This window comes from Heloderma suspectum, chromosome 13, assembly GCF_057233095.1.
Source record: "Heloderma suspectum isolate Gila_16-S chromosome 13, 16-S_ref, whole genome shotgun sequence".
Classification (NCBI taxonomy): Eukaryota; Metazoa; Chordata; class Lepidosauria; order Squamata; family Helodermatidae; genus Heloderma; species Heloderma suspectum.
Genome location: NC_139470.1, coordinates 17,173,926 through 17,193,475, shown reverse-complemented (window position 1 = coordinate 17,193,475; position 19,550 = coordinate 17,173,926). Strand labels below are relative to the sequence as shown.

At 46.4% G+C, this 19,550-nt stretch overlaps 1 protein-coding gene across 6 annotated transcripts in view; it reads right to left on the bottom strand.

The window, feature by feature from the left end:
• Window positions 1-19,550, bottom strand: part of PPIL2 (peptidylprolyl isomerase like 2) — a 109,386-nt gene that overhangs the window by 61,923 nt on the left and 27,913 nt on the right. For all 6 annotated transcript variants that reach the window (XR_014785813.1, XR_014785812.1, XM_084820494.1 and 3 more), the window contains 5 exons: window positions 19,299-19,388; window positions 15,183-15,258; window positions 14,081-14,241; window positions 11,076-11,151; window positions 9,691-9,797 (listed from right to left, as the gene is read on the bottom strand). Coding sequence is in view for 4 of the 6 variants with exons in the window: in XM_084820494.1 (XP_084676620.1) it covers window positions 9,691-9,797; window positions 11,076-11,151; window positions 14,081-14,241; window positions 15,183-15,258; window positions 19,299-19,388 (510 nt within the window). In the remaining 2 variants the exon portion in view is untranslated. The remainder of the gene's footprint in view (window positions 1-9,690; window positions 9,798-11,075; window positions 11,152-14,080; window positions 14,242-15,182; window positions 15,259-19,298; window positions 19,389-19,550) is intronic.

Sequence of the window (19,550 nt, the reverse complement as noted above, 5' to 3'; positions counted from 1 at the left end):
TTCCTCCAAAGCAGCATACCTGGTTTGCCCTCCCCTGTCTTATCCTCACACCCACCCTGTGAGGTAGGCTAGGTTGAGAGGTAGTGACTGCCCAAGGTCACACAGCGGCTTCCATGGCCAACCAGGGAGTTGGACCCACATCTCCCTGGTCCTGGTCCAACACGCTAACCACTACACCACACTGGTCTTGTATTACTCCACTTATAATTCATCCTCTTCATTTTAAAATCGCAGTCATTTTGCAGGGCGGAAAGGGGCCAAACTGACAACCCTGAAATGTGTCAGATAGTTGACGTATCTAAGTTAAGCACAGTCCTCTTCCAAGCTTGCACCAGCATAGGCCTTGACTGCTGCCAGTGCTAAGAGGTGAGGCAACATGGCCCAACACACCTGGAGGAGTGTGGCAGCTTCCTTCTCCTAACTGCTGGCTCTCAACATCCCTATATACCTGCCAGCCTTCCCAAATGTCATATCTACTTACTAGAAGGGTAGCACAACATGCCCTCTTTGCTATCTGGCAGCCTTCCCCAACTGGTGCCATCCAGATCTGTGGAACTGGAATTGCAGTCCAGCACATCTGGTGGGCATCAGGTTGGAGATGGCTGCTATACGACATGGGTAAGACCCCACCCTGTTTCCCTTCTGGTGACCTGGTAAAAGGATCATAGAATCAGAATAGTAGGGTTGGAAGGGGCCTACAAGGCCATCAGGTCCAACCCCCTGCTCAATGCAGGAATCTAAGTCAGAGCATGTCCAGCCTCATCTTGAATGCCTCCAGTGTGGGAGAGCCTACTACCTCCCTCGGGAATTGGGTCCATTGTCGTATTGCTCTAACAGTCAGGAAGTTTTTCCTGATGTTCAGCCGGAATCTGGCTTCCTGTAACTTGAGCCCATTATTCCATGTCCTGCACTCTGGGATGATCGACAAGACATCCTGTCCTTCCTCTCTGTGACAACCTTTCAAGTACTTGAAGAGCGCTATCATATCTCCCCTCAGTCTTCTCTTCTCAAGGCTAAACATGCCCAGTTCTTTCAGTCTCTCTTCATAGGGCTTTGTTTCCAGTCCCCTGATCATCTTTGTTGCCCTTCTCTGAACCCTCTCCAGTTTGTCTGCATCCTTCTTAAAATGTGGTGTCCAGAACTGGACACCATACTCAAGATGAGGCCTAACCAGTGCTGACTAGAGGGGAACTGGTACTTCCCGGGATCTGGAAGCTATGCTTCTATTAATGCAGCCGAAAATAGCATTGGCCTTTTTTGCAGCCACATCACATTGCTGGCTCATATTCAGCTTGTGATCTAAAAGGAGAACCTCTAACCATCACAACTTGCTGCTTCTTATGGCTTTGTTCTCCAGGGACCCCAAATCTGGAAACCTTCATCATAGTTCAAGCACCATCGCACAGCCAACTCTTCACCTACTTCTATAAGCCCACCCCGTGGGGATGCTGCTACTGAAAGGGAAAGCTAAAGCCATTCAAGAGACTCGCCCAGCCCTGGGTGGAAGAAGGTTTAGAGCAACCTTCCCCAGCTTGGCACCCTCCAGTGATGTTGGACTATAACTCCCACCATTCTGTGCTGGCTGGGACTATGGGAGTTTTAGTCTAACACAGTAGGAGGGAACGAGGTCAGGGAAGGCTGGCCTAGAGCCATCCCCCGTCTTTAAAAGGAGCACGTCTCAGACTGCAGCAGGGCCACACGGCTGAAAGAAGACATCATCGCACCACCTGTTGCCATTCATGAACATGTGGAATACAGAAACCTGCCCTGTATCAGCTCGGACTATTTATCCATTTATTCCAGTACTGAGTTTTCTGACTTGCAGCTGTTTTCCAGGATCACCTGCTACTTGGCCCTTTGCACCGAAGAGGCCAGGGACTGAAATGGAACTTCCTGCATGCAAAGCACGAGCTATACCACCGAGCTACAGCCCCTTCCCTATTACAGAGCACCTTCCGAAACCTCTAATGATTATCTTTTTGCTATTTCCCACTAATACAGATCAAACAGTGGCATTTGAACCTTTAGATCAGGAGCAGACAAGTTGTGGCCCTCCAGATGTTTTGGCCTACAACTCCCATCATCCTTCACCATTGGCTATGCTGGCTAGGGCTGATGAGAGTTGTACGCCAAAACATCTGGAGGGCTACATGTTGCCCATCCCTGCTTTAGATATTAACTGATCCAAGAGCATGTCCCCTACTAATATGTCATCCTGGGATATCCCATCTTTAAATGAGTAGCATTTATTTTCCACATTTCATTTGCAAAAGCAATCTCAAACATCAATGAGGCTTTTATCATCAGCCAGCCCCCCAAGTCTAACCGCCTCTCCTTTTTCCTTCTCCCTCTGGAGGGGGAAGAGCCTGGAACTGGGGCTTGGGCTCAGCCTACACACATAGCAGGATGAGGTGTGTCAGAGTTCCCCTTATGACCTGGACCCCCTGAGCAACTCCTTAAGGATCTCTTGCCTCCTTAAGAGTCCCATCTTCCTTATTTTACCTTCCCCTTCCCAGTAACTTGAGGTATAAGCTGTAGACATGGGATGATTGGTACTTCAGACACCCGGTATTAACCACAACAGTTTCCTGGTAAATTAAAGCAAGCAAATCACAACTAAATGTATTTACAGAATAGTGCTGAGTGATACAAAAGGCATTAAGAGAAAATCAAGGTTGCAAAAAGGCAAGTTCCTCTACCCTAGCTGCACTTAAGACTTTTCCAGATGCTTCTTCCTGCTCTGTCATGCTCTGGTCTTCCTCTCTCACCCCTGACTCCCTGTCCCTTTTTATCCCCTCCTCCCCGCAAACCAAAAGTACTGTTTCAAAACTGAAGATATGAAACCTAACTCAAGAAAATGAAACTTAACTGAGGAAATGAAGCTACCCCCTCCCAACAAAAACCCCCTAGGCCTCTAGACCTGACCTTTTTCTTTTCCTTGCCTCTGTAGGCCTCAAATCTTCACAAGGTGGTTGAGTCCTGAGATAATAGAATGGATGGTGTACGAGTGTGTGTGTATGTGTGACTGATATTTTTTAATGTTCCCTTTTGTAAAAATCTGAAGGAGGGGAACTTTCCATGAGAACCACCAAACACATAAATGGACCCACAGGTACTGCAAAAAGCAGATGAAACTCAGGATAAAATTGTGTTTTATGTATTGAAAATGTAAGTACATGTACACCAAACTAAACTTGCTGTTGCAAGAGAAACCACAAGGTCTCACGCTGACAGAGGACCATTCACATCTTGAAAGTACGAACAGGTGTGATAACACCCAATGCAATTAAATGCAAGAAACTCTATGTAACAAGGATAGATTGAACATAGACATAGCAATGCTGCAAACACTGGGTCTCAAATGATAGTACGTAATAGTCCTATCTCAACTTGAGACTTTGTGCTTTCACTTGCAACAGCAAGTTTCGTTTGTTGTACATGTACCCACATTTTCAGCACATACATTCCCCCCCCCCGAATTTCACCTGCTTTTTGCAATACCTGTGGGTGCATTGATTTGTTTGGTAGCCCTTTTGTAAAAACAAAGCAAAAAACCCACCTCCCTGCAAGTAGAAAAGTAGTACAACAGGGAGCAATGTGCTATTTTTCTCCTTGCAAAGAGGAGTATTAAAAACAACAACATGGGCAGCAATTAAAAGAGCGCTGCCATCCACAGCTTAAAGTGGTACGGTCAACTCGTAGAACCTCAGGACTCTACTGCCTCACTCTGCTTCAGTTCCCATGAACTTCCAGGGGCCAATATTATGCCTAACATTGTATATTGTATCTTTGTGATGAATTTTAAATTGTTGTATTGTGATCTGGGAGCCAATCTCGACAGCAAAACAGGGTATGTACCCTATGGACCATAGCACGCCAGACAGGAAGGCCTGGCATGTTATGGTCCATGGGGTCACGAAGAGTCGGACATGACTTAATGGACACGACTTAACGACTGAACAACATAAATAAATAAACTGACAATGCTTCCTTTCAGCCAAGAGGAGAAGACTTGGAGCCAGGCAAAATCTACATATATAAACACACACAAGCCAACTCCACTGATTTTAGCATTTTAAGAGCAGATTTGCCTGTCTTGCTTCAGCCCTGCTGCTTTTTTTATCAGTCTCTGGGGCTTTCAAATGCAAAATGTGCTGGCAGTGCAGTCGTTAGATTGAAAGCCCTGTTATCTCTGTGTGCCTCTGGGCACTTGCTCTCCCCACCCTGCTTTCTGCAAAGGATATTTTCAAATCAATCCTGCTCGATACTGATTGCTACAGCATGCCTGTCATCAGATAGGACAGATGTTGCAAAATTGTCCGAGGATGTCAACTGTGGGGTGCTTCCAGACTGGGCTTTTGAGTGGTACCCTGTCAATGCTCTTCCATTGTAGAACACATGCAGGGAACAGGAAAACCACGGAATGTGGTTGCCAAAGTCTTCAACTGCAGCACTGGAGAGATAAGCCCCCTCCTCTATACATCTGTGGAGTGAGGACTTGGCAGCGTTTTCTGTGTTGGAGTGTACTTATTCCAGCATAGGGACACATACTTTCCTTCCCTTTTACTTTATGATTAGCATTGTTGGGTTTTGTTATATAGTATTGTGCAACTAAAAAACAAACACTGTTCAATAAAAAGTACAACTCCCCCCCGCCAAAAAAGTGTTCTCTGTTCTATTTAGATGCTCTCTTTATATTTCAGTGCGCTTATCTCAAATATAAAATGATGCCATTCTTTTTTTTTTTTTTAATCCCCTGCCAGGCAGCTCGAAATGTTCCTGGCCCTATCTCTCCAAAGCATGCTGATGTCCCTCCCTGATCCTCAGCGGTCCCTCTCTGTGAGCCCCTGCCAAAGGAAGTGAGGTGGGTGGCTACCAGGAAAAGGGCCTTTTCTGCTGTGGCACCCCAGCTGTGGAATGAGCTCTCTAGTGAGGTTCGCCTGGTACCTACGTTGTATTCCTTCGGGTGCCAGGTGAAGACCTTTTTATTCTCCCAGGCCTTTTAGCATTTTAGCTTTCTAGTCTTTAGCTTTGGTGTTTTAAATCTGTATTTTAAATCTGTTCCTTGCTGCTAGGTTTTATTCTGGTTGTTATATTGTGGTTTTAATGTTGTTTTACCCTGTGCTTTTTGGTTTTAATTTTTGTGAACTGCCCAGAGAGCTTCGGCTATTGGGCGGTATAGAAAGAAAGAAAGAAAGAAAGAAAGAAAGAAAGAAAGAAAGAAAGAAAGGGAGGGGAATCCATGGGGTATGGTGGATGGCTTAAGCCAGTCTTCTCCCAGCCTGATGCCCTCCAGATGTGCTGGACTACAAATCTCAGCATCCCCAGCCAGCATGGGAGTTGCAGTCCATCATATCTGGAGGGCACCAGGCTGGGGGAAGACTGGCTTCAGTGGACAGTGTTAGACTGGAGTTGCAGGACCTTGGACAGCACCAAGCAGGTCCCAAGACATGGTCTGAAGGCACATGAGACACACACCGTGCTGAAGCTAAGCAGGTCTCGTCTGGTCAGTGCTTGGAGGGGAGACCACCTGGAAGATGCATGTAGCCACCCTGAGTTCCACGATGGCAGAAAGGTTTGATATAAATGAAACAAACAATCCCCAGCAAAGTCTGGAGAGCGATGGAGGACTGCCAACCTATTCAGGCTAGCTGAGTCTTGGCCATGATGGCCGGTCACAAAACACTCACTTCCCAGAAGTCAAACCGGTGAGACTAAAAGAAAAGTGACTTGCCCAAGAACTTAAGCAGAAGACTGGGTGACCAGTCAGATGGGCGATTAATAAATTTAATAAATAGTAGTAGTAGTAGTAATAATAATAATAATAATAAGGCAGAGGTGGGGCCCGAGCTCCGAAACACAAGCCACTCTTTCATACACAAATAAAGAGGGTGCCGGAGGGCAGAAGAGGGTTTTGCAGCAAGCCAGCCTCCCAGTAATTACCATCTTTTTACATTACAAAAAATTGTAAGAAATGAAATTAAAATCAGGAGGGACAAGGAGCCTGACAGATGCAGCGGGGCCCAGGGGCTTCACATTGGAGACTCAAAAGCATAAAGCCATCAGGACTAGTAGCCATTAATACCCTTCTCCTCCTTGAATCTGTCCAATCCCCTTTTAAAGATATCCAAAGTGGTTGCAATCACTACATCTTGTGGAAGTGAATTAACTGTGCTGTGTGAAGAAGTCCTTTTCTCCATCCTGAATCTCCCAACAATCAGATTCATGGGATGACCATAGATTCTAGTATTATATAAGAGAGAGAGAGAGAGAGAGAGAGAAATGTCTCCCTACCCACTTTCACCACACCATGTATAATTTTGTACACTCCTTTCATGTCTCCCCTCACTCGCCTTTTCTCTAAGCTAACCAGTCCCAGACATTGTAACCTTCCCTCATAGGGGAGTTGCTCCAACCCCTCAATCATTTTAGTTGCCCTTTTCTGCAATTTTTCCAGCGCTACAATATCCTTTTTTAGGTGCGGTGACCAGAACTGTACACAGTATTCCAAATGTGACTGCACAAGATTTGTATAAGGGCGGCATGATATCGGCAGTTTTATTTTCAATTCAATTATGCCTAACATGGAACTTGCCTTTTTTCACAGAAGCTGCACACTGACTGGGTCAACAATTTCATCCAGCTGTCCACCACAACCCCAAGATCTCTTTCTTGGTTCGTTAACGCAAGCTCAGATCCCAGCAGCATATCTGTGGAGCTGGGATTTTTTTGCCCCAACATGCATCACTTTACATTTGCTTACACTGAACCGCATTTGCTGTTTTGATGCCCACTGTCCCAGTTTGCAAAGATCCTTTTGGAGCTCTTTGCAATCCCTTTTTGTTTTAAGCACCCTAAATAATGTGGTGTCATCCGCAAACTTGGCCACCTCACCGCTCACTCCCTACTTCTAGATCTTTTATGAACAAGTTGAAAAGCATTGGAGCCAATACAGATCCCTGTGGGACCCCACTGTTTGCATCCGTCCACTGGGAGAATTTACCATTTATTCCTCAGGAAAATGAGACCCAAACTCCCAAGGACAGAAAAAACACTGGCCAAACAAATGGCACTTGGAATGGTAGGCATCGTGACATCCAGCTGAATAAATGATTCAAAAACAATCTGTTCATTTTGGTGCTGCTCCAAAGAACTAGTGCCATGGCATCCTCAGGCGTCCACCCTCCCATATCAGTGTTACTCAACGAAGAGAGAGAAAAATAGGTCAGCACTAAACACTTGACTAAGACTCCTGAGAACCACACCAGCACGATGCAATGCTGGAGGTGTTTACATCATCCTACAGCACCCTTGCCAATTCATCGCATTTTGTGCCAATGCCACACGTACCATGTGTTCCCCACTTCCATCTGGAAGACAGACCTGTACATGGGGGTCCAGTGAAATTCTGCCAAGCCATCATTTCTGCTCCCAACCATCTCTCCCCAGAAAGGCCTTCTAGCAATCCACATGGCTGCCCCGGTGCTACCAAATCGCAGGATGTGACCCCTCTCTGTTGCTGTTCTACATTGGTTCCATTATAGTTCTGTCGCACATTTTAAAAACCGTTACTGTTTAAATTCTACTGTGTTTTTTTCCAAATGCAGCAACAATGGGCAGATCCCCCTGTCCAACCTGCCTCCTTCCCCACTTGAACTTCCCCCGGGTTCTTATCACAAATAAGATGGCAATTTTTGTGAACGGCCCAGAGAGCTTCAGCTATGGGGCAGTATAAAAATATAATAAGGGCACAATCCTATGGCCACTAGACAGTGGCCATAGGATTGGTGGGTTTTTGGGAACCAATCTCGGATCCTGTGCTCCGACGTCAGTTACTGGAGAACTGCCTCCCCGCCTTCTCCTCTGCCGCCTCATAGGTGGCATGGAACGTCCCCAAGCATGTCCCCAGGCTCCAGGTTCGTAAGAGCAGCACAGAGTGGGACAAAACGGGGCATTCCCAGGGGCAGCAGAAGCCACTTTACGAGGCTTCCTATGCGCCATCCGTCCTCCCCCGTCCTGAACTGCTCCGGCTACACAGTCGAAATCAGCCGTCTAGCTGGAAATGCAGGGTGGCTGGAGCACAGAGGAGAGGAACCCCTCCGTGCTCCACCCGCCCTGCATTGGACAGGCAGTCGCCTCTGAGTTTGGAGGCGGATGGCTGCCTATCCCCATAGGATTTCTCCCTCCATGAATGAAATGAAATGAAGGTGCTTAGCATGCAGGAATTCACATAGCAGATGCTATTGATATACATCAGGAGTGCAGAACCTCAGGCAAAGGGACCAAATACGGCCCTCCTCAAATGGTATCTGAATGTGTTTGTTCTCCTCTTCCTTTCCCATAACTTTTTTCCTTTTGTGTCGTGTCTTTTAGATTGGAAGCCTGAGAGCAGGGCCTGTGAGAATTCTTTTAGCGTAACAACAAAGTTTGTCGAGGGCTGCAACTGACCCTGTGAGGGACTCTGTGGAAGGCACAATGCAGATCTGTATGCAGAGCACATGGTAATCTACAGAATTTGCACCAAGCATATCAGAAGTGCAGAACCTTTTTCAGCCTCATGGCTGAACTCCATTTTGGAGAAGCTCTCAGGGGCTGCACTGCAGTGTCCAAAGGCAAAGAGGGCAGGGCCAAAAACTCAAAAACATCAGCATATTTTACATTAAAGCTCTTCCTGCCAGCAACTAAGCCTTAGGAGAGGTGATTCAAGCTTTTAGAATGGAGAAGAAAACTGCCCAAAAGCTGGGAAGCCACTGATTGACGGAAAAGGGAATGAGGCCAGGGGAAGGAGTGTGGCCTTCTGGGAAACCCCAGAGGGCTAAACTTGGCCCTTGGGCCTGTGGTTCTCCACCCCTGAAGTATATGGCCCCTTGCTTTGACCGCATCATAGTGATGGACTTTTTGGAGGTAAAGAATAAATGTTGTAAGGTGCGAGCAGCCTTGAACTGGGTGATTCTGAGCAAGTCCCAAGACAGCTTCACTGTAACAGCGACCAGGTGCACAGCCTGGCTGGATGCCCTGAGTTCTGCTGCTCCACAGTGCACCCCCCTCCTGTGAAAGTGGTAGGAAGGGAAACTGCAACCAGTCAGCCTGGAAAGGATCAGATGACTTGGGGAGCCAACAGATAAGAATTCTCCTAGGCTTGGCCTTATAGAAGAATTCTCCTGGGCTTGACCTTATAGAAGAATTCTCCTGGGCTTGGCTCCTCAGTCTGAGGAACGTGTTTGAGAGGGAAGGTCCTGAACTGACTTGCTTTGCCCTTCTCCTGCCTGTTCTGAAACCTTACCACTGGCCCGTTTTAGACCAAGTCCTCTGCCTCCAGACCTCTGGATCCTTGTCTGCCCACTCTGGAGCCTGACCACTGACTGGCCTGTTTGGATGGGCCGGGGCAACCACCATGAAAACAATAGATTATAGCAAGTCAGAAATGTAATGCCATACCATGAGAGCCGGTGTGGTGTAGCGGTTAGAGTGCTGGACTAGGATGCGGGAGATCCAGGTTCTAGCCCTCACTCGGCCATGAAAGTCACTGGGTGACTTTGGGCCAGTCACTGACTCTCAGCATAACCTACCTCACAGGGTTGTTGTGAGGATAAAATGGAGAGGAGGAGGAGGATCATGTATGCCACCTTGAGCTCCTTGGGGGAAAGGTGGGAGATCAATGCAACAAATAAACAACTAATTAATAAATACCATGTCACAGTGCAACTCCAAGTTGAGGTCCCCTTTGTTGGTGTGCAGCCGGACATAGCCCTTCTTCTTCACGTACTGGTATCGCACCACGTCGTCATCAATGGCGGCTGCTCACGAAAGTAAAAGGGTGAAATGAGCACTCAGTAAATCTGCAACGGTTGTTTGTGAATATACAATTAGTAGACACCCTATTAGAGAGGACACCTTCTCCCCTTCACGCAAGCCAATCCATGAACCTTCAAAAGGTCATTATAAATTAACTCGGTCTCCTGCCATATATGCGGAGTAACGAACATGTGTTCCTCCACGGGAGGAGGGGAACTGGGCCATTCAGGACCCCCCTCAACATGACTGCTGAACAGGTGACCAGCAGGAGGCGTGCCCAGTGAATGCAGCCTCCAATATGACAACAAGAGACTGGCGGAACTGGGACAAGCAATTCTTGCAGGTCTAGCAAGAGTAACACTGTGGTTTAAACACTGTGGTTTGAACTATGGTTTAAAGTTAGAGCTGTTCATATTTGGTTTATATAGTTCTATTGGTTAGTGTATTAATATTGTTATTTACCAAAAAACATGAAGTTTAGTGAATACTGTTAAATATTTAGTTGTTTGTCTCCGGAGTGATTGCAATCTGTTCCTCCTCATCCTAGTTACAGAAACCTACCTATGGCTACATAAACAGTAAAAAAAATATTTAAAACATTTTCCAAGTTCTTTAATGATCTCTTGAAAAATCTTCCTCCGCTTCAGTTAACACACATAGGAACATAACCACTGTTCACAAGTTATGCGTCATGTCACTACCACAAGATACAATGATGGCCACTAATTTGGATGGCTTTAAAAGGGGGTTAGACTAATTCAAGGATCATCGAAGGCTACTAGTCCTGATAGCTATATGCCACCACCAGTGTCAGAGATGGTATGCCTAGGTACACCAGTTGACCAGGAGGGCGAGTCCATCCACCCATAAGTTAAAGTATGGAATTTGCTCCTACAGGATGTAGTGATGGCCACCAATTTGGATGGCGTTAAAAGGGGATTAGACAAATTCCTGGAGGAGAAGGCTGTCAGTGACTACTAGTCCTGATGGCTATGTGCTACCTCCACTATCAGAGGCAAGTATGCCTGTGTACACCAGTGGCTGGGGAACATGGGCAGGAGGGTGCTGTTGCGCTTATGCCCTGCTTGTGGGTTCCTGGTCAACAGCTGGTTGGCCACTGTGTGAAGAGAATGCTGGACAAGATGGACCTCGGTCGGATCCAGCAGGGTTCTTCTGATGTTCTTAAACCTGAGACATTGCACTCTCACCCTGCCACAGCAGGAGCGCAGGGTGGGTGCGGGGAGGGTGTTTACAAGTGCAGCAGACCCAAAGGATGCTACCTGCTTCGTGCGTTGTTTCAGGTGCCATGGCGGTGGACGTGAAAGAAGCACTCACTCTGCCTGTGGAATAGTGAGCCTGTAGAACAGACAACAAGGATTTCTTATTTCAAGATTGAAAAAGAAATCAAGGCAGGTAACAATATATACAACACAAGCATTAAACACTCTTTTCATAAACAAAAAACAAACATACTTATTTAAACGTACACCAACAGCCTGTCAAAGATTTAAAACAAGGAGCAGCCCCAAAGATGTGTAAGATATTACACAGAGAAGCTTAACTTCACAATTTGGGGAAGGGTGCTGTTTTGTGATTTTGGGCAGCCTGGTGCCCTCCACAGGTTTTGGACTCTCAAAATCCCCAGCCAGCAAGTCAGTGGCCAGGGATTATGGGAACTGTAGTCTAAAACATCTGGAGGGCACCAGGTTGGGAAGGGCCGTGGCTGAGCAGTAGAGCACCTGCTTGCATGCAGAAAGTCCCAAATTCAATCCCCCACTTTTCCAACTAGGGCTAGGAAACACTGCTGCCTGAAACCCCGGAGAGCTGCCACTGGTCAGTGCCAACAATACTGGGCTAGATGGACCGATGGTCTGGCTCAGTAAAATGCAGCTTCGTTATGTCCCTATATTCAGAGGAAGGGCCACAGCTCAGTGGTAGAGCACCGACTAGCACGCAGAAGGTTCAGTCCCCCACCTCTCCGAGTAGGACTGGAAACATTCCTGCCCGAAACCCTGGAGAGCTGCTGCCAGTCAGTGTCGACAATACTGAGCTAGATGGACCGATGGTCTGGCTCGGTGTAAGGCAGCTTCCTGTGTTCCTCGGTTGCCTACCCTGCTCTACACTGGAGAGGAAAGGAAAAGGAAAGGTTCCTCCTGTGCAAGCACCGGGTCATTACTGACCCCTAGAAGGACGCCGCTTGCGCTGGTGTTTTCATGGCAGACTATAGCGGGGTGGTTTGCCAGTGCCTTCCCCGCAAACCCACTTACACTAAGGAAGACAGCATCTGAGGGGACAGAGGATACTTTGGATTCCTGGATCTGAGGTCAGAAACAGCGCTCTGACCTCGGAGCTGGGAACTGGAGCTCTGCCCCCGCTCCCCTGCCTGGAAAGAACCACGCCAGCCGCTCTCCAAGGTTGGGAACTCAACCTTGGAGATGGGGAGAAGGGGGCATTCCAATGGGCGGGGAGGGGAGGGGGCTGCAGAGGCTGGAATACAATCTCCCATGGGGCCTTTCCAGCCTCCTTCCCTTCCCCTCCAAAGTGCCCCAGCCAGAGGGGCATAAAAGCTCGTCTAGCAAAAATGCGGAGGAGGAGGAGCGGGGAGGCAAAGATCGCCTCCGCTGCTCCTCCCGCTCTGCACTGGATGACTGTAAGCCTCTGTGTTCGGAGGCTTATGGTCATCGCGACAGGATTGCGCCCTAAGTTGAGGGAGTGGGACAGGAAGCTGTGGTGTCAGAGGGACAAACCCAGCCTTGTATTTAAGCACTGGCCTGGTTGCCAGAAGCGAGAAGGAATTGCATCCAGGCGAGTGCCTGGAATTCCATGCAAGGCAAGTGAGCCAGCTGGTCCCAGAGGAGGAATGGAGCCAACACGGAAGCAGGCTGTTGCAGTAGAGGCAGACCTCTGCATCCTTCTGTTGGAAACGGACTGTACTTCACCGTAGCAATCAACACCACAATAGACAAAGCTTCAGGCTAATACGACTTTATTTTGCTAGAGACTGGCCTCTCTACAAATGCAGATTTAAGGAAACTCTCAGACTGCCCCTGGCTCTAAACAACTAATCAACAATCTCTAAGCAGAGGAGATGAACCAGAGGGAGAGCAAGTTGCCAGCAGTTTGGGTATGAATCTCCCAGCCAAGCTGGTTTTGCAGTGATGCCCCTCCCTTAGGGTGGCTCCCTCCTACATTGGCTTCTGAGAGTGGCTATCTGGGTGGAGCGTCTGAGCCCTTCCCCTAACTTTTCCTGCTTGGCTTTGCAACACGCCTTAGCGTCTCTCTAGACACGCCCCTCTTCCTCCTCCACCTTGGAAACTTGAGTTCCAACAGTGGAGGGAGGGGGCAGGGACTGAGCCTGGGCCATCTGTTTGTCAAGACCTTTGGAGGAATCTCTTCCAGCATCTAGGCACTCTAGGGAGTGTTCCCCCCCCCATGCTTTGATCTAGCAGTTCTAATGCTAACTCAGAATCGGAGCTGTCAGACATCTGAAAGGGCTGGGACGCATCCCTGACACCTTCTTCTGCCAGTCCTCCAGCAGGCAAGCAGGTTTTTTTTGCAGGCTAGTAACTTTTGTGGACTTATTTACCATCAATCACGTCTACAGTGGTGCGAGTTACACTGCACCATCTTTTTTCCTGGCCATAATAATATATCAGGAAAACGCTGACACACAACCAAGCTACTGAATCTGCATCCCAGAGAGGCACCATCACTGGTACCATTGCTGTCAAGCAGGGGTGTTGAACCTTACGCCAGCAGGCCAAACCCAGCCTGCCTGGGGTCCCAATTCGGTCCTCCAGGATGCCCCAGAGGGCCATACCTGTATGTTTCTGACATCCGCCTGGCCTCTAGCACAGAAAGTAAACTAGCACAACTACTGGCAAGCATTCAGGGCAAGGACCCATCCAATCAAAAGCAGTCAGGGCAAGGACCCATCCAATCAAAAGCAGTCAGGGCAAGGACCCATCCAATCAAAAGCAGTCAGGGCAAGGACCCATCCAATCAAAAGCAGTCAGGGCAAGGACCCATCCAATCAAAAGCAGTCAGGGCAAGGACCCATCCAATCAAAAGCAGTCAGGGCAAGGACCCATCCAATCAAAAGCAGTCAGGGCAAGGACCCATCCAATCAAAAGCTATCGGGGAGAAATGAATCTGCTACTGATTAGTTGGGCCGCTTCCCCGCTGATGGTGCACTGAGTGTCTCTCTTTTATACTGACTATTCCTCTTGCCTTCCCCAACACATATTCAGAAGTGGCTCTTTACAAATCAGGAAACTCAACTTACTGCATTCAGCTTATCGACTTTCTTCTTCTCTGGAGCCTTCATCGTTGCTGCCAGAACTTCATCCCCTTTGAATTCCTTATAAAGTTCTGAAAGCGTTTCGCGGGTTTCAACATTTGCGTTTTTCAGGTAATAGGATGGGTCTGATTTCGCTTTCTCCTCGTCTGCAAAACATTCACATCGTTTGAGGAACTGGCAAGAACCAAGGGATGCTTCCGTTCCCCATCTGACTCTATAATGGTTAAAATAAAAATGCCACATGAACTGCCCTCGCCCCACAAGAGGCAGTGAGGCACCGGAAGAAAATACTGGCGTGACATACTAAGAGTCAAACTACGTCATGCTGAAGTATGATTTAAAAGACGTGAGCGAGGTCAGGCGTTGCCTGCTATAGCCAGGAGGAGGAGTTTGGAAGCTTCCACTTTTGCTTTTGATAAACCACAGTGGTTGGTTGTGTCGTCTGGATGAACAAACTATGATTAACATTAACTATGGTTAGTTTCACATAAGATGTTTCTACTAAACAGGACAGATGGCAGAACAACATAAAGCTGAAAAAGGACCTTGCAACTAAAATACTAGGGAAAATAGAAAGACCTACACATGACACCCAAATTGTTAAAGTAAGTGCCAGGCAAGCCTCCCTAACAAGCATAGTTCTAATAAGCATTCTAGTAAAATGCTAACCGGGCTCAGCGTTGCTACATGACATTCTTGGGTAGTCATCGGGTTCCCAGTTCCCAAGGAGGGCCCACCGCCAATGCTTGCTCTGATCCCCCTCCCCCAACTTTACCTGCCCACCCCTCAATCACAGTAACAAGACACCATTTAAATCTCTTACAATGCCCCAGGGCAACACTGATATCATCTTTGGAGGCCCTTATCCAGGTACCCCCATCAAATGAGGTGCAAGAGGCAGAGGACCAAGTAAGCTGCCTTGGGTTCCTTGCCAGAGGAAATAAGGTAGGATATAAATCTAATAATGAATTCAAAAATAAATATAAGCCTGGATCTGAGCTTGCTGTGGACAACTGTTCGATTTGCTTTCCATTAGCTGTTACGTTTTGCCTCACATTTCCTTCGGCCTTCTTGACATCATTCTTACCTGGATCGGTCACTTTCAAGTTGTTCTTAACATGGAAAAAGCTGGAGACGTTAAATTTGTCCAAGTTGGTTGGATCCTTAAAAAGTTAGAGGAAAAAAAGAAACAGAACACAACAGGACGTAAACATTCGTCATTTGGGACATCTGATAATTCAACTATTTTGATGCTTTTTGTTTTTCCCAGCAGCTGTTTTAATTAAAACCTTTCTTCGTTCCAGCGCCATCTTATTTGAGCGTGATGAAACTTGAAGTAATGGGGGTTCTAAAATGATTTTCTGGAGGCATTTAAAAAGAAATTCTAATACAGGAGTAGGAAGAACACATGACAGCCTGAAGTCCAAAAGTAACACTGGGAGAACTGTCTTAATATGTCGATATGAATGCAAATTGTATAACTCAAGATGAATGCAGCATTGTGTCTTCAGATAAGAAACTTCCAATATTCCATCACCACCAAGTCACTAGAGAGAGCCAATTGCTCCATCTCTCATTAAATGACATAATTATGCCTTTCATTCAGGCCTGAAATTGTTTGCTTTCACTGGTGAATAAATCTTTAGTTTTACGGCTGGCAGTAAAACTAAGAGACATTTACGAAGTCAAGCAGCGTGAGCAGGCATCCAAATGACAACCCACCAGCTTCCTTTCTGCGCCCCCCTCCTCCCTTTCTACACCATTTTAATTATTTTCCTTTGTTTTCCCCCTTCTCTTGTAAGAATTGGGAGGCAGTCTCTTCCACAACGTTTTGATGAAGGAAATAGCTTTTCATAGACTGGGGGTTGGCACAGAAGCCATGTGCAAAGGTGATTCTGAAGCTTTTCTTTTCTGATTCATAGGAAAGAGATGTTGTACATTTACCATGTATTCTGATTTCAAGATGGCGGACCTAATTCCAAATGGCAGCCAAAAACATTCCTCTCCCCAACAGGAAATTGAGCTTATTTGATATGTGTGTTTTTTTCCACCAGGAGATTTTTTTGTAATGTTGCATTTTTATGTTTTTAAAGTATTTAGCTTGTATTTTAATACTGTGTTTTACTTCTTGTTTTGTAAGCCACCCAAGGAACAGTTCTCCATGGAAGCACATTGGGTGACTTTGGGCCAGTCCCTGACTCTCAGCCCAAACTACCTGACAGGGTTGTTGTTGTGAGAATAAAATGGAGAGGAGGAGGATAATGTAAGCTGCCCTGGGTTCCTTGCAAGAGGAAAAAAGGCGGGATATAAATGCAATAATAAAATAAATAAATAAAATGAAAAAATGAAAATTGAACAAAAGCTGAAGTCCAGGGGAGTGGAATACACTGATATCAAATGAACCAAACCCCACAATGTGAAAAATGGATCTGCCAATTTTAACATTTTATCAACTGCTGCCGTAGAGAACCAGGACCTGCAGAGGTGCAGAATTCACAGTTTGGGTAGGGATGGCCAGCAGCAGAATGAGAGGGAAGTGACTTGTTCATTCCCTTTACTCTCTCCCTTGCAAAGAGCAGCCACTCCTTTATGTAACATTACCAAGAACAGTTCTTTTCTTCTGAAAGATGTGGGAGGGTAGGTGCTAATGGATTATTTAGTTTGCTCTAAAGGAACACAAGGAAGCTGGTTCAACTGTTAAGGAAAAGGTAGTTTTGCGTATGTCTTTGTTACCTAAGCAGATAAATCTGAATTTACATGTACGCTGGTAAATAGCTAAGCTTAAATTAAAATGCACTTTCATGGCTATGCTAAACTGAGACAGGATCTGACTGATTAAATAAAAACAGAACTGCCTTCTGCAAGGAGAAAGACTTAGGGGCCTGAACAAATCCCACAAAAAACTAGGGATGGGTATTCATCTTGAGACCGATAACTACGAGACCAGCTGAAGCACACATAGTCCACATGTCCCAGTATGCCAAATATTTTGTCTTCTTAAACCACAATGTGAATTAGCTGTGTGCTCCCTCCCGCTTTGCTCCTCCCTTTGTGCAAGCAGGTAAAGAAACTAGACAGAGGTATGACATTCAAACCTGGGATTATGGTTTATGGACTAAACAAGCCAGGATCCTAAACCAGCCTGAGAATCCTGGCTTGTTTGGTCACAATAAACCATAATCCCATGTTTGGCTGTCATGCTAAGCTATTCCAGCCTGGTTTGAGAGGAATGACGCAAGAGTGAACAGGCTGTGTATACACTGTAGTTTGTACAAATTTGATTCATTCATCTATCACATTTCTATGCTGCCCAAAGCCAAAGGTCTCTGGGTGGTTTACAAAGATTAAAACCCCCAAAATTTAATATGATAACATAAAACCCTTGAACAACAAAAAATATAAGCAATTTTAAACAATCAACAATAACAATCCCAGGTCCCATTAAAAAGCCTTATCATGTGCTGTCAAATGCCTGGGAGTAGAGGAAAGTCCTAACTTGGCACTGAAGAGATGACAATGTTGGTGCGAAGTGGACCTCAATGGGGAGAGCATTTCAGAATCAAGGGGGCCACCACCGAAAAGGCCATCCCCCTTGTAATACAAACTATAAAGCTGTATAAGGCTTTACAGGTCAAAACCAGGACTTTGAACTGGGCTCGGAAACGTACAGGCAGCCAGTTCAAGCAAGCCAGAAAGCGTTATACAGTCATCCCTTCTGGTCTCTGCCGTCAGTTGGGCTGCCACGTTTTGCACAAGCTGCAACTTCAAAACCATCTTCAAAGGTAGCTCCACGTCGAGTGCTTTGTGGGTAAATAAGCCAGAACGTCTGACTTTATCTCATGACATGTGAACTATGGATGCTGGAGAACTTGGGTCTGCATTTATAAGTGAACTGATCTAATTCGCATTTCCAAGACTAATATGCAGATTGGAAGACAGATTGCGCACTTCTCCATATTTTGCAATGCACTTCTTGGTTCAAAAATTGGGTACAAAAAGGCGTATATTAGGGAAAGGTGCATACAAAACTTTGTATGTTAGAGAACGGGACATACAAAAATGGGTGTATTGTGGAAAGTTGTATATGAAAATAAATGCAAATTCTCATGTGTATTTTTTTAAACTGCAGACTGATGCAGAAACCAGACAGAACAGACTTATGACTGAATGCATGTGAAACTGACATGGACCAGATACAAGCTAATTTGCAGCCAGAGTTGCATTTGCAAATAGGCTCAGCCTTGGTTGTTGTTGGGGGGGGGGGGCACACAGCAATCTCTATTTTAGCCTTCCCCAACCAGGTACACTCCTGATCTGTTGGACTGCAACACCTATAAATCCCAGCCACCTGGTCATACTGGCTGGGAATTATGGCAGTTGTAGTCTAACACATGAAGGCACTAGGTTGGGGAAGAGTATGGCGTGTGGCTTGGGGTTATCCATGCCCCCCCCCCAGCAGGTGCACACCTGCCACAGCAGCTCTACCTATGGGAACTTGTCTCCACATGCTGACTGCATTCCTTGGACCAGGAACGCATTTGCTGATCCCTAAAGTAATTTCTTGTGCTGTGAGCTTCTCCGCTGCTTAAACCGTTGGGAGATTATACAAAAACAGGAGATGGAGAGAAAAATCTAGCTACAGCGTTTATCCAGTTCTTTCCAAGGCTCGTTGCCGATTTTGTCAAGGTTAGGTATGGCAGAGGAATCCGGCTGGGGGGTGGAGCTCGATGAGCTTTCATTGACTCAGCCCCCTGGACTTCGGTTCGTCTTCCGCTAGCTGGCCCAACTCAGTCTGCGGCAAGTTGGGTCAGCTAATGGATTTTCAGTGTTTCTGAACTTGTGTGAATTATGGCCGCAATTGGCGCAGCTCACAGCTGTAACTGGCGCAGCTCACAGCCATAAGTGGCGCAACTCACAGCCGTCACTGGCACAAATTATGCAAATTACAGCCAAGACAAAAAAATACATAAAAAGTCCTTGGAATTTGGGAAAATCCACAGCTCAGCTTGCAAAGGCTGTGAAAGTTTGGCGAGCCCCAAAAGGGCTGAATTTCCTGGCAACAGACATCCCTAGTCAAGGTGAACTATGGTACATGTATAGATCTATGGTACATCTATACTACTAAGAAATTCTAGAACCGGGGAGATAGGGGGAAGGAATCTAAACGAAATATACACACTTAAAAAAACAAACAAACCCTTACCTGTAGCGTGATAATATCTTGCCTAGTGAAGAGTTCATCAGTTAACAGATCCTTGTAGGTTTTTGTTTTTATATTCAACTGCTCAACTGCCTTAAAAAAGTCAAAAACAGAGAAGAAATTTGAAACCAGAAATGACATGTCAAGGGAATAATGCAGTTCCCCCCCCTACTTTTTACAATCCTATAGGAAGAAGAACGGCATTCCCTCTGGCTTCTCAATTGCTGTATTTTAGAGTTGAGTGGCCCTCACGTT